Source organism: Nansenia antarctica (genome assembly GCF_963989245.1).
Source record: "Nansenia antarctica genome assembly, chromosome: 6".
NCBI lineage: Eukaryota > Metazoa > Chordata > Actinopteri > Argentiniformes > Microstomatidae > Nansenia > Nansenia antarctica.
In genome coordinates, this window is record NC_137676.1 from 67,632,065 (window position 1) to 67,645,368 (window position 13,304).

The window sequence follows — 13,304 nt, forward strand, 5'->3', positions numbered from 1 at the left end:
ACACGACCAATCAACACAGCAATACAACATAGACACTAAGACAGCTAGTAAACAAACCAATACAACAATACACACTGAGACACAGTCAAGCAAACATAAATACGGTACAAGCCACCGATACAACAACAGCAATAAGCACTTACGAAACAGGCCAACAAACATTAGAAAACAGCATTAACATTAACACAGAAAAGCTTAAAAGCAGAGAATGAGCAGACATGAGCACATGGGGGCATAAAAACAAGTGCAGGTGGACAGAGGGGGTGTATAAAGGGAGTGATACAAGTGCTGCCCTACAGAGAGGAGAAGCATGTGCAGGAATCAGTGAGGGTGTCTGAAATAGTGAGTCTGAAGGCAGAGAGGGAGATGAGTTTGTCCAGTTTGAGGGTTTTTTGCAGAGCATTCCAGTCAGAGGGGGCAGCAAACTGGCTGGCCCTTTCTGATCAGATTTGGATTTTGAGTAGTTCAAAACCAAAAAACAGGATTAGGATCACTTTGATATCCGATCAGATTAGGAAATCAAATCCAAGCTGGATCAAATCTTCAAAATGGGTAGTTCAAACCGACAACAGGATTGGGATCAGTTTGATCCCAAAAAACTGTATTATCTTGATCCCACCAGAGGGGTGGATTCCCAGTGGATTACGAGAGCAAAATGTACTATACAATTTATTTTAAAAATATATGTTTCAATATAAATAAGATGGCAAAGTTTGTTAACTGAAATAATCCAACATTTTTAGCCTTCATGGCAAATCAATTTTATTTCACATTTTTTGGTCACGTTTGTGGTGGCCTATTTTGTTTTCAACCAAATGTTGATGACAAATGTTTATGCTCATAAAAGTATCACAACAAAGATTGTCAATCACAAATGTAATTTAGATTAAAGAAAAAATATATTTAACAAAAAAATAGTCCATCATCTGTCATCACCTTTCAAAAGTAATTGCGGACAATAGCATCTGGCATTGCACCACCACTCAGTCTCTCATTTAGAGGGAAACCCAGAGGTGGGCCTAGATCATCAGCAGGTACAAGGGGCTCTGGGGGATCATGGATGTCAGAGAGGGGGACTCTGCCATGGACAGGATATTGTGTAGCACAATACAAGCCAGTGTTATGTGGCAGGGTCGTTGGGGTTCCACTCTCAGATAGTTGAGGCATGCAAAACGCCTCTTCAGTACTCCATTATGATTTGAGTCCTTTATGTATTTAAACATAATGATTAGACATTATAGATGTCTCTGCAATGTGGTCTCTTGTCTTCCTTGTATTATTTTTCATATCCACTAGATGGAGATTGGTAGGATTAAAGCAATGATATTCAGGATCTAGTCATCTTGAAAAGTCTGAACCTGGATCAGGGTGATCCTATCCTGAATTGCTTTGAAATACTGGGACAAAATCTGTCCGAGTTGTCTGATCCTGGATCACAAAAAATGGGATTTCAAAATCTGATCGGATCTGATAGAGATTAAACGTTTTGAACTACTGAGCCCTGATGACTTACAGACACACACTCATATGAACACATGACATCCGTTATCTTCTGTTCAACATGTGGGAATGTTGGTGTCTTTGTGTTTGACAGGGTCCAGCAGGAGAGACCAGCCTCACCTGTACCCAACTGTGTGTCCATGAAGAGTGACTGGTCTATGGACGGTCCAATAGAATTCAGACAAGGAACCGTCACTACTAAACAAGGGTAGGTGTAACATGGGGATGTGATGAACTAACTGTGAGACTAGGCCACCTGTTTGTTTCATGAGGTCCTCCGGTAACTATAATGAACTCAGGTTCAACTCAGGTTCAACTCAAGGAGGGAGCATGGGTGTAAGAAAAATAATTTATTGTACAGCTTATCACATCATCTTCAGCTCTAGGAGCTCAGCAAATATTTATAATTAAAGGCAGAATTTCAAATGTTAGACTTATTAAAGTAGATATACTGTAGTTCAATATATACTGTAGCAACAGACAGTGTTGCAACTCTCACTAGAAGGCTTGTCCACGGAGGAGGAGAGTGGATCCTGGAGGGAGATGGCCACTAAACACCTAAAAGCTTCTTACAATACAGATATATTATTTTGGACTGCCCACACCGTCCCCACTCTCCTCCTCCCAGCGCACCCCAACCCTCCATCATAATGGGGATCCCCTGAATGAAACAAAGACAGGTTCATTAACACTCTGTCCTTCACAATAGAACACTCCTGTGTAACTGGCTCTAGGAGCTCTGCTCATATGGTATATTTAAAAACACAACTCTACCTTGTTATCCAGGGTCCAGCAGGAGAGACCAGCCACACCTGTACCCAGCTGTGTGTCCATGAAGAGTGACTGGTCAATCGATCGTGGAATAACCTTCAGAGAAAGACCTCCTCATTCTGGTCAAAGGTCAGTTTGAGTAGTGCATGCTGCCCACCGGGGCCGGGGTTCGTATCCCGGCTCGCCAGATCCAGATATGGCCGAGGCACACGGGAAGCGGCATATTGGCCGGCCGCTTCCGAGGGGGGTATAGGAGTAGTTCTGGACTAGGATCCGTCGCGCAACACCGCCCCCGTCTGGTGTCGGAGTAACGGTACTGGGCTCGAGGAGCCAGTCAGCCTAGTCTGCCTGGCGGCCTCCTCTGGGACTGCCGACCACGGGGTCGTGCGGCGGATCCTTCGCAATAGGCAGGGGATAATTGGATGCTAAGTTGGGTTAAATTGGCTACCAAATTGGGTGAAAAGGGGATAAAATCTGAAAAACAAATTTTTAAAAAAAAAAAAAAAAAAAAGGGGAAAAAAAAAAAAAAGTCAGTTTGAGGTTTAATCACCATAGTGGTCTTTGACGCTGCCAATAACATTCAGTAGTGGTATACACTCTTAACTTATTCTATTTGGGAAACTGGGCCTCATTCACACTTCTCTGGATGAAGACATCTGCTTATTTGTTGTTTTTACCCAGAATCCCCAGTGACCAGGTGGAGAGACCAGAGTCAGAGATTCCCAGTGGTCAGTCTGTTCAGAGTCAAAGTGAACTGGCCTCCATATTCAAGGTGAGCTAAAGAGAAAGTATGACATGGAACATGGCTAAGTAATCCCCAATGCAAAAGTACATTTTTTTCCTGTTTCAATTACATGCCAAAGTCAAGCGATTTAATTTGTGTATTTAGTTTTTCTACTGGGTGTAAAGGTTACATTACAGTTTTTCCCAATTGCTAAAACACAGAAGCCAATTCTCTAAACCAAATGACCAGTTCTCTAAACACATTTAATAAAACTAGCTCCCATTTGCCAAAACCATAAACACATTTCACATGAAGACACAATTCACAAAACACAATCCTCCTTTTTTCATAAACCTAAACACATTTTGTCTTGCTAAAACACAAGTTGCAAAAAACTCTGCTCAAATTCTCAAATTAAAGCTCATGTGATGCAAAATGCTTGCCACAGTCAGCAAAATTTGAACACAATGAACACACATAGCTTCATTCATTAAACATAACGACTCAAAATTTAAGACACTTGTTGCAAATGATTGTGGTGTGTGTGTGTGTGTGTGTGTGTGTGTGTGTGTGTGTGTGTGTGTGGTATAGTTCCATAAATACATTTTAAAAACATCACACCCTGAACATTGTTTTCAGTGAGTATTGTTGTGTGTAATGAATGAATGAATGAATGGTCTTTATTGTCATTGCTATAGTACAGGTACCAAACAACGAAATTTAGGAGGGGTGGCTCCCCTGGTGTTAGGAAAGAAAAAAACAAAAGAAAAACACAAGAAGGGAAGGAGCTGGTTTACATAAATAAAGGCTATGTACACTATCCACTATACTATACTGTACAGATAGACGACTAGGGTTGTCATATTGCACATAGTGTTATTGCACATTCATTTAAAGTGTCGCAGTTTGCAGGCTTGAAATGTACATATTTGTGCCTCAGCACTACACCTGATTTTTTCAGTCCAGCAGCTGCCATCAATCCGTCCAGACTGTCCAGGGCCCAGAACCTAGGTCTTTGCTGTGTTCAGGGCCTGGATGGCCCTGGGGTAGAAGCTGTTCTTCAGTCTGTTTGTCCTTGCGGCCATGGTCCTGTACCGCCTTTTCGAGGGCAGCCGGGTAAAGTGTTCGTACCCAGGGTGGGTCGGGTCTCTGGAGATCTTGGAGGCCTTCCTGAGACAGCGTGTGTTGTACAGCTCTTCCAGAGAGGGGAGGGGGGCGCCGGTGATCTTCTGGGCTGTTCTCACGACTCTCTGTAGTGCATTTCTCTCCGCGGTTGTGCAGCTGGAGAACCAGTTGCAGATGCCGTAGGTGAGGATGCTGTCCACTGCGCCGCGGTAGAAGGTCACCAGTATCTCCTGCTTGCTGTGTTCCTTCCTGAGGACTCTCAGGATGTAGAGCCGCTGTTGTGCCTTCTTGATGGTGGCTGTTGTGTTGTCCTTCCAGGACAGGTCATCCTGTATGTGCACCCCCAGGAATCGGAGGGTTGAGACTCTCTCCACGCTCTCTCCGTCGATGAGCAGGGGCTGGATCTCGGACTTTTTCCTCCTGAAGTCCACGATGATTTCCTGGGTCTTTGACTTGTTCAGCAGCAGGTTGTTAACCTTGCACAGCTTGCTCAGTTGCTCTACCTCATCCCTGTACGCCGCCTCGTCCCCCCCCCCCGAGATGCAGCCCACCACGGTGGTGTCGTCTGCAAACTTTACGATGGAGTTGCTGGGGTGGACGGGGGTGAAGTCGTAGGTGTAGAGGTTGTAGAGGATGGGGCTTAGCACGCAGCCCTGGGGGGACCCAGTGCTGAGTCTGAGGGCTGTGGAGGTGTGGGGGCCCACCCGCACCCTCTGGGGGCGGTCGGTCAGGAAGTCCTTGATCCATGCACATATAGAGTGTGATAGACCCAGGTCTAGTAGTTTGGTCACTCGCCTGTCTGGAAGGATGGTGTTGAAGGCGGAGCTGAAGTCCACAAAGAGCAGTCTCGCGTAGCTGTTTCCCCTCTCCAGGTGGGATAGAGTGGCGTGGAGAGTCGTAGCGATGGCGTCCTCTGTGGACCTGTGGGCTCTGTAGGCGAACTGGTATGGATCCAGGTTGGGCGGGAGGCGTGTGAGTATGTGGGCCCGGACTAGTTTCTCGAAGCACTTCATGATGATTGGTGTGAGTGCCACCGGGCGGTAGTCGTTTAGGCAGCTCACCGTGCTTTTCTTCGGGACTGGGATGATAGTTGAGGTTTTCAGGCAGGGTGGGATGGTGGCCTGGGACAGGGACTGGTTGAAGATGTTGGTGAAAACCCCGGCCAGCTGGTCGGCGCAGTCCCTCAGCACCCGTCCCAGGACGCCATCCGGCCCCGAGGCTTTCCTGGGGTCCACCGCCTTCAGCACGCGTCTCACTTCATGCTCTGTGAGGGTGAGGCTGCTGAGAGCTGGAGAGAGTGGTGTTTGTGTTGTGGTTACCTCCACAATGGATCCTCTGTAGTGTTTGCATTGAGTTGTGATACAGTACAGTAGTGTACATGTTACGGTACATGTGGGAATACGGTACATGTGGGAAAACTAGGGTTAGGGTTAGGTGCTAGGGTGCTAGGGTTAAGGTTAGGGTTAGGATTAGTGGTAGGGTTAGGGTTAGCGTTAAGGTTAGGGTTAGGGTTAGACATGCCAGCATGTACCAAGTCACCCTAGCACCTAACCCTAACCCTAGTTTTCCCACATGTACCGTATTCCCACATGTACCGTAACATACATACTGTATTTTCTGTAGATTTACATACTGTTCATATGAAACACACAAATCTATGAATGCCCAATACTCTACAGTGATATATTCTGAGAACAGATACTGTAAGGTTTCTTAAAATGTGCTTTGGCAGTTGTGAAAAAAAAGAACATTCTCACACACTGAACATTGTGTTTTCAGTTGTTTTGTTGTAGTCTGTAATGATGCTTATAGTGTTTACATTTTTGCAGGCTTTGAGCAGCTGTTTTGGTGTGAAAGTTTGAGTTTTGAAGAGAGAAGGTGTGGTTTTGATTATGTAGCTTTAGAAAAGTGTGTTGTGTTTAGAGTTTTGGGAAAATGGAGGAACGTTTTGTGAAATGTGTTTTAGCAATTGAGAAAAACTGTATTAACTCTCTCACATCTTTTTTATTTAAATGTTTCAGTTGCTTGAAGACAATGTCATCACTTTAGTGAGAAATCAGCTGAAGAGGTTCAAGAGGCTTATTTCTCAAGACTACCCAGAGTGCCTTGAGAGTGAGGGGGAGGAAGAGGAAGATGTAGAAGAAGAGAAGCAGGAGAGCAGTGCCAGAGAGGGGGCTCTGAAGATCACACTGCACGTCCTGAGGAACATGAACCAGAAGGAGCTCGCTGACACACTGGAGAAACGTAAGAGACCTCATATGTTTTCACAGAGAAGTGTTACTGGGCTGGGATATTATTGGAAATATAAACACCACTAACTGTAATTACTATGTACTGTATATCCCTGTTTGGTCACTCTTTATATTGTGTTGCCTCTATAACTTAGTATCTCTGTAATTACAGCAGTAACAACATTTGGTTGTTTGTGTATAATTGCATAGTAACAGGGTTGGACAGTTTCCTATATCATTCAACTACACTACATACTATGTAATTAATTACTATATAACAACTTGTTGAATAAACCAATGTATATGCCACAAATATTTTGTTAATTGTTTTGTCATTCAGATGAGCTCGCTGTGGTGTGCCAACATGAACTCAAGTCCACCCTGAAGAAGAAGTTTCAGTGTGTGTTTGAGGGAATAGCTGAGCAAGGCAAGCCAATACTTTTTGATAAGGTCTACACAGAGGTCTACATCACAGAGGGAGGAAGTGGAGAGGTCAATAAGGAACATGAGGTCAGACAGATTGAGACAGCATCCAGGAGAACAGCAACACAGGAGACACCAATCAAATGCACCGACATCTTCAAGCCTTTACCTGGACAAGACAAACCAAACAGAAGTGTGCTGACAAAGGGAGTCGCTGGCATTGGAAAAACAGTCTCTACTCAGAAGGTCATTACGGGATGGGCTGAAGGAGAAACCAATCAGGATGTCCAGTTCATATTTCCACTTCCGTTTCGGGAGCTGAATTTAATGAAAGAGAAGAAACGCAGTTTGAATGAACTTCTTGGTCATTTCTTCATTGAAATAAAAGAATCAGGAATCACCAACTTTGACAAGTATAAAGTTCTGTTCATCTTTGATGGTCTGGATGAGTGTCGACTTCCTCTAGACTTCCAGAACAACGAGACATGTTGTGATGCCACAGAGTCAACCTCAGTGGACGTGCTGCTGACAAACCTCATCAAGGGGAATCTGCTTCCCTCTGCTATCATCTGGATAACCTCCCGTCCTGCAGCAGCCAATCAGATCCCTCCTGAGTGTGTTGACCGGGTGACAGAGGTACGAGGGTTCAACGACCCACAGAAGGAGGAGTACTTCAGGAAGAGAATCAGTGATGAGAACCTGGCCAGCAGAATCAACACACACATGAAGTCATCAAGGAGCCTCCACATCATGTGCCACATACCAGTGTTCTGTTGGCTCTCAGCTGATGTTCTGGAGAGACTGTTGGGTGGATCAGAGACAGGAGAGATGCCCAAGACTCTGACACAGATGTACACACACTTCCTGGTGTTTCAGACCAAACAGAGGAATGTGAAGTACCTTGGAGTCCATGACAGAGATCCACACTGGGATAAAGAGCTAATTCTGTCACTGGGAAAACTGGCCTTCAAACAGCTGGAAAAGGGCAATCTGATCTTCTATGAGGAAGACCTGAGAGAGTGTGGCATTGACGTCACAGAAGCCACAGTGTACTCGGGAGTGTGCACTCAGATCTTCAGAGAGGAGTGTGGGCTGCACAACGTGTTCAGCTTTGTGCATCTGAGCATCCAGGAGTTTCTAGCTGCTTTATATGTGTTCCTCACATTCAACAACAGCAATGAGAATCCACTGGTCAAACAGAAATCCTCACACAGGAAGCTATGGTCATCACTTACACGCAAGCCTCTAGTCGACTTACACAAGAGTGCAGTGGACATGGCCTTACAGAGTGAGAATGGACACCTGGACTTGTTCCTGCGCTTCCTCCTGGGCCTCTCACTGGAGTCCAATCAGAATCTCCTACGAGGCCTTCTGACACAGACAGGAAGCAGCTCACAGACCAATAAGAAAACAGTCAAGTACATCAAGAAGAAGATCAGGGAGAATCCCTCTCCAGAGAGGTGCATCAATCTGTTCCACTGTCTGAATGAGATGAATGACCATTCTCTAGTGGAGGAGATCCAAAGCTACCTGAGCTCAGGAAGTCTCTCAGGAGCCCAACTCTCACCTGCACAGTGGTCAGCTCTGGTCTTTGTGTTGCTGACTTCAGAAGAGGAGCTGGATGTGTTTGACCTGAAGAAATACTCCAGATCAGAGGAGGGTCTTCTGAGGCTGCTGCCAGTGCTCACAGCCTCTAAGACGGCACTGTAAGTACATGGACAAAATTACTGTAATTAAACGTAAATTAAGACGACCAGGCTTATGAAAATGCATTGTAGAATAGTAATTAGTGAGTACGCTGCTTGATGAAAAATACAAAGAAAACCTCTTCATCACAAGCAAAAGTAACAACACATTCCTTGATTGTCTCCTTTTCATTCATACTTAGTTGACACACAAAAATGTATTATTTATATCATTGTACACAAAGCAAACAATACTAATTCATGCAAGAGGCAAAGTGACTTCATGCTGATCACTTATTATTATTTACGGATTAAACAGAAGAAATTGCATTCCAGAAATTGCATTCCAGTCTGGTACCCCAGATAATCACACCGCAGATCAAATGGTGACTTCTTGTCTGACATTAAGTAAAACATAGCTATCTGGTTAGCTGTGTTCACAGTTCAGCTAATGAGTTTGTCAGCTTTATTTTATCTAAAGTGTAGAGATGAGAAGTTAGCTGGCCAGTGAGTTTACAGTTGGTGCAGTTGGAAGGAGCAGGCCACTAGTCTCAAACTGAAAGCTCAATCCATCTTTTAAGGCATGAAACGTATGTAAACATTATGATTTCGCCTTTAAAACTAAGTGAAATGACTAGAAAACATATTGGTCTAGTGAAATGTTAAAATCCTAAAACAGCCCATATAAGGGTTTTTAAGGAAAATGTCATTTTATCCTAATTAGGTGCGGTGACATTTTTTCTCAATGACTTGTATTCATTCCTCATTCAGGCTGAATGGATGTCAACTCACAGAGAGATGCTGTGAAGCGTTGGCCTCAGCTCTCAGCTCAGACTCCTGCCACCTGAGAGAGCTGGACCTCAGTCATAATGATCTACGTGGCCAGGGGGTGAAGCTGCTCTCTGCTGGACTGGGGAGTCCACACTGTAAACTACAGACACTGAGGTGAGGTCTTTTGTGGTGTAGAAGCATTGTATCTAGTGCCATTATAATGTACTAGTTTGAATGTTCTTCACCTAAATACAATGTGTCTAGCCTTTCAACTGCTGAATTAAGAGGGTTTAATGCTGTAAAGATGTACATTAGAGAGGAACAATCACATTCTTGATATCAGATGGAGTGACACTATTTCCCCAGGTTGTCAGGCTGTGGAGTCCCAGAGGAAGGCTGTGCTTCTCTGGCTTCAGCTCTGAGGTCTAACCCCTCCCACCTGACAGAGCTGGACCTCAGCTACAATCACCCAGGAGACGCAGGACTGGCGCTGCTCTCTGCTGTACAGAAAGATCCACTCTGTAAACTACAGACACTCAGGTAAAGGCTGAATATGTGGCTGGACGCATCAATGAGATTAATGCACAGTATCTATTTCCCACATGATTGTGTGAGTGTCATCCAACCACTGTCATCCAACCACATGTTCTTCTGTGGTTGATACAGTGTGGACCATGGTGGAGAGTGCAGGCTCAAACCTGGGATGATCAAATGTAAGTCTCCAACACTGTAGAGAACAGGACTGTGATATTACTCAAGAATCAGGGTACAGCTGAGTTAAGCAGAGCATCACTATTGTATTCATTTGTAGATCTAAAATATGAGTAAATGTGAATTAGTTGTATTCCTTGTAAAACATTTTAAATTAATGGGTAATATTTTGTGAAAAAAAATAATGTTAAGGCCAATGCACACTCTTCAGCAAATCAGGAAATAGCACAGACCAGCGTCATCTGTTGTCTAGAAGTGGAGTGGACCTTATTATTCCGACCCGTTTCCGAGCCAAACAGGAATTAACATTTCGTGGTAACGATGAGAGTGCAAACTCTTCTAATCATGGCAACTATGTTGAGCTATTACATGCTTTTGCTGAGAAAGATGAACATTTAGCTAGACATTATTGTAGACAGGTAGACAAGACTCTTTAAACTCTCACCTAGAAAGGAGTACCGGTACATATTTGTGAGTGACATGAAACTGACCACTCCGTAGCCAGGGCACTCCGTAGGGCTGTCATGACAATGGGGTCTGAATATGAGTGCAGCGGTGTGTTTTTATGTTTTCGTCTAGTGTGTGTGTGTTAGCCTTGACAGCTAATGACATGCGTTGCAAATGGGAGGCAAGTTAGCTAGCTAGATAGCCTAGATACTCAAGTCAAAAACGGCTCCATATTTCCTAGCTCGCCGTTTATTGATCAGCGCTACTGCCAGCATGTCACTGTCACTGTCAGACATCTTGCAGGGTAAACACAACTTATTTTGTTGTTATGGAAACCGTTGTTTGTGTCTTCTGTGCCTCGTTGCGTCTCATCACCCAATACCATCTGTCTCACCACCCATCTGTCTCATCTGTCTCACCACCCATCTGTCTCATCTGTCTCACCACCCATCTGTCTCACCACCCATCTGTCTCATCTGTCTCACCACCCATCTGTCTCACCACCCATCTGTCTCACCACCCATCTGTCTCATCTGTCTCACCACCCATCTGTCTCATCTGTCTCACCACCCATCTGTCTCATCTGTCTCACCACCCATCTGTCTCATCTGTCTCACCACCCATCTGTCTCACCACCCATCTGTCTCATCTGTCTCACCACCCATCTGTCTCATCTGTCTCACCACCCATCTGTCTCATCACCCATCTGTCTCATCTGTCTCACCACCCATCTGTCTCATCACCCATCTGTCTCGTCTGTCTCACCACCCATCTGTCTCACCACCCATCTGTCTCATCTGTCTCACCACCCATCTGTCTCACCACCCATCTGTCTCACCACCCATCTGTCTCATCTGTCTCACCACCCATCTGTCTCATCACCCATCTGTCTCGTCTGTCTCACCACCCATCTGTCTCACCACCCATCTGTCTCATCTGTCTCACCACCCATCTGTCTCATCACCCATCTGTCTCACCACCCATCTGTCTCATCACCCATCTGTCTCGTCTGTCTCACCACCCATCTGTCTCACCACCCATCTGTCTCATCTGTCTCACCACCCATCTGTCTCACCACCCATCTGTCTCATCTGTCTCACCACCCATCTGTCTCACCACCCATCTGTCTCATCTGTCTCACCACCCATCTGTCTCATCACCCATCTGTCTCACCACCCATCTGTCTCATCACCCATCTGTCTCATCACCCATCTGTCTCATCTGTCTCACCACCCATCTGTCTCACCACCCATCTGTCTCATCACCCATCTGTCTCGTCTGTCTCACCACCCATCTGTCTCATCTGTCTCACCACCCATCTGTCTCACCTGTCTCACCACCCGTCGGTCGCAAGTAGTTGCCAAGTTTTTTTCTCTTCAACGGTCTAAATGTTCTAAAACTGACCCATTGCGTTGCATAGATGTGAACTGGGCTTAACAAGATCACATTGTGAATATTGTAATTTATCCAATTGTATTGATTTGATGATTATTTTGGCCCTCTCAATCAGATGCCTGTGACCTCACACTGGACCCAAACACAGCACACAGACACCTCTCTCTGTCTGAGGAGAACAGGAAGGCGACAAGGGGAAGAGAGGAGCAGCCAAATCCTGATCACCCAGAGAGATCTAAGTACTGGTCACAGGTGTTGTGTAGAGAGGGTCTGACTGGGCGCTGTTACTGGGAGGTAGAGTGGAGGGGAGGGGGAGGGGCTAATATAGGAGTGACATATAAAGGAATCAGCAGGAGAGGGAAGGGTCTTAACTCTGTGTTGGGATACAATGACAAGTCCTGGTGTCTGTTCTGCTCTGCCACCTCTGATAGTTACACTGCCTGGCACAATAATAATCCAACTGACATACCTGCCCCCCCCTCTGACTCCCACAGAGTAGGAGTGTATCTGGACTGGCTGGCCGGCACTCTGTCCTTCTACAGCGTCTCCTCTGACACACTGACCCTCCTGTACACATTCCACTCCACATTCACTGAGCCCCTCTACCCAGGGTTTGGGTTTTGGCACCTTGGCTCTTCAGTGACCCTGTGTAAACTAGTCTAAGGGAGATCACACTGAACACCTAAGGCTCAAAGATGTTGGATCATAACATGATGTCATGATGTAGTTTTACACACATCAAGCTTCATACACTCAAACTGTGTGCCTCTGTGTGCAGTGTGTAGGGTGTTATCTGTGGGTATAATGTGTAGTGTGTAGTGTTCAGGGTGTAGTGTGTAGTGTGTAGTGTGTAGGGTGTAGTGTCAGTGTAGCTCTTGTGTGTAGCCCTGCCTGAGACCTGTCTGCTTGGGTTAAAGGCAGAATCGTGGGTCATCCAGGGGAGAGGTCCCCAGTTTGAGCCCTGTTGGTTACATCAGTCCCACTCTGACCACTAGAGGGCAGCAGTGTATGTACATAAGAGTTAGTCATTGGGTATTTGAGCTATGATGCTGTATTACGTAGCTTTGTGTCCTCTGTGTGTGTAGTGTCAGTCCCACTCTGACCACTAGAGGGCAGCAGTACAGGTCCTGTGAGATGGAGGAGTCTCTGACTGTAAAGTCTTCAGGACTGTGTCAGTGTAGGTTTATACTCCTGCCTCAGATCTGCAGCAGTTGATGACAACCAGTTGGTTATTTGCTCATTGTGAAATATGTGGGAAAAAGTGCAATAGACTGACAAAACAGAGGTGTGACATTTTTCTGTATATTATTTTATCACCTTTTATTATTTTATTATTATTATTATTTTATTTCTGGAAATGCAACTGATTGTGAAACAATCCAGATGAATCATTATATTATCAGTCAGACTGGTGATGAACTCTGAGACCCAGAGTCTCTGACCCTGAGGAGAGAGAGTGGATGTGTATAAGAGTTGGTAAAGTTGTGTGTTTGAGTTCAGATGCTGTATTATGTAGCTGTG

At 45.2% G+C, this 13,304-nt stretch overlaps 1 protein-coding gene across 1 annotated transcript in view; it reads left to right on the plus strand.

The window, feature by feature from the left end:
- Positions 1-12,446, plus strand: part of LOC308160870 (uncharacterized protein) — a gene marked incomplete at both ends in the record, with an annotated part of 28,863 nt that extends 16,417 nt beyond the window's left edge. The window contains 4 exons of the mRNA XM_080534803.1: positions 9,231-9,404; positions 9,597-9,770; positions 9,897-9,943; positions 11,899-12,446. Of these exons, the coding sequence (XP_080390929.1) occupies positions 9,231-9,404; positions 9,597-9,770; positions 9,897-9,943; positions 11,899-12,446 (943 nt within the window). The remainder of the gene's footprint in view (positions 1-9,230; positions 9,405-9,596; positions 9,771-9,896; positions 9,944-11,898) is intronic.
- Between the last annotated feature and the right edge of the window lie 858 nt (positions 12,447-13,304).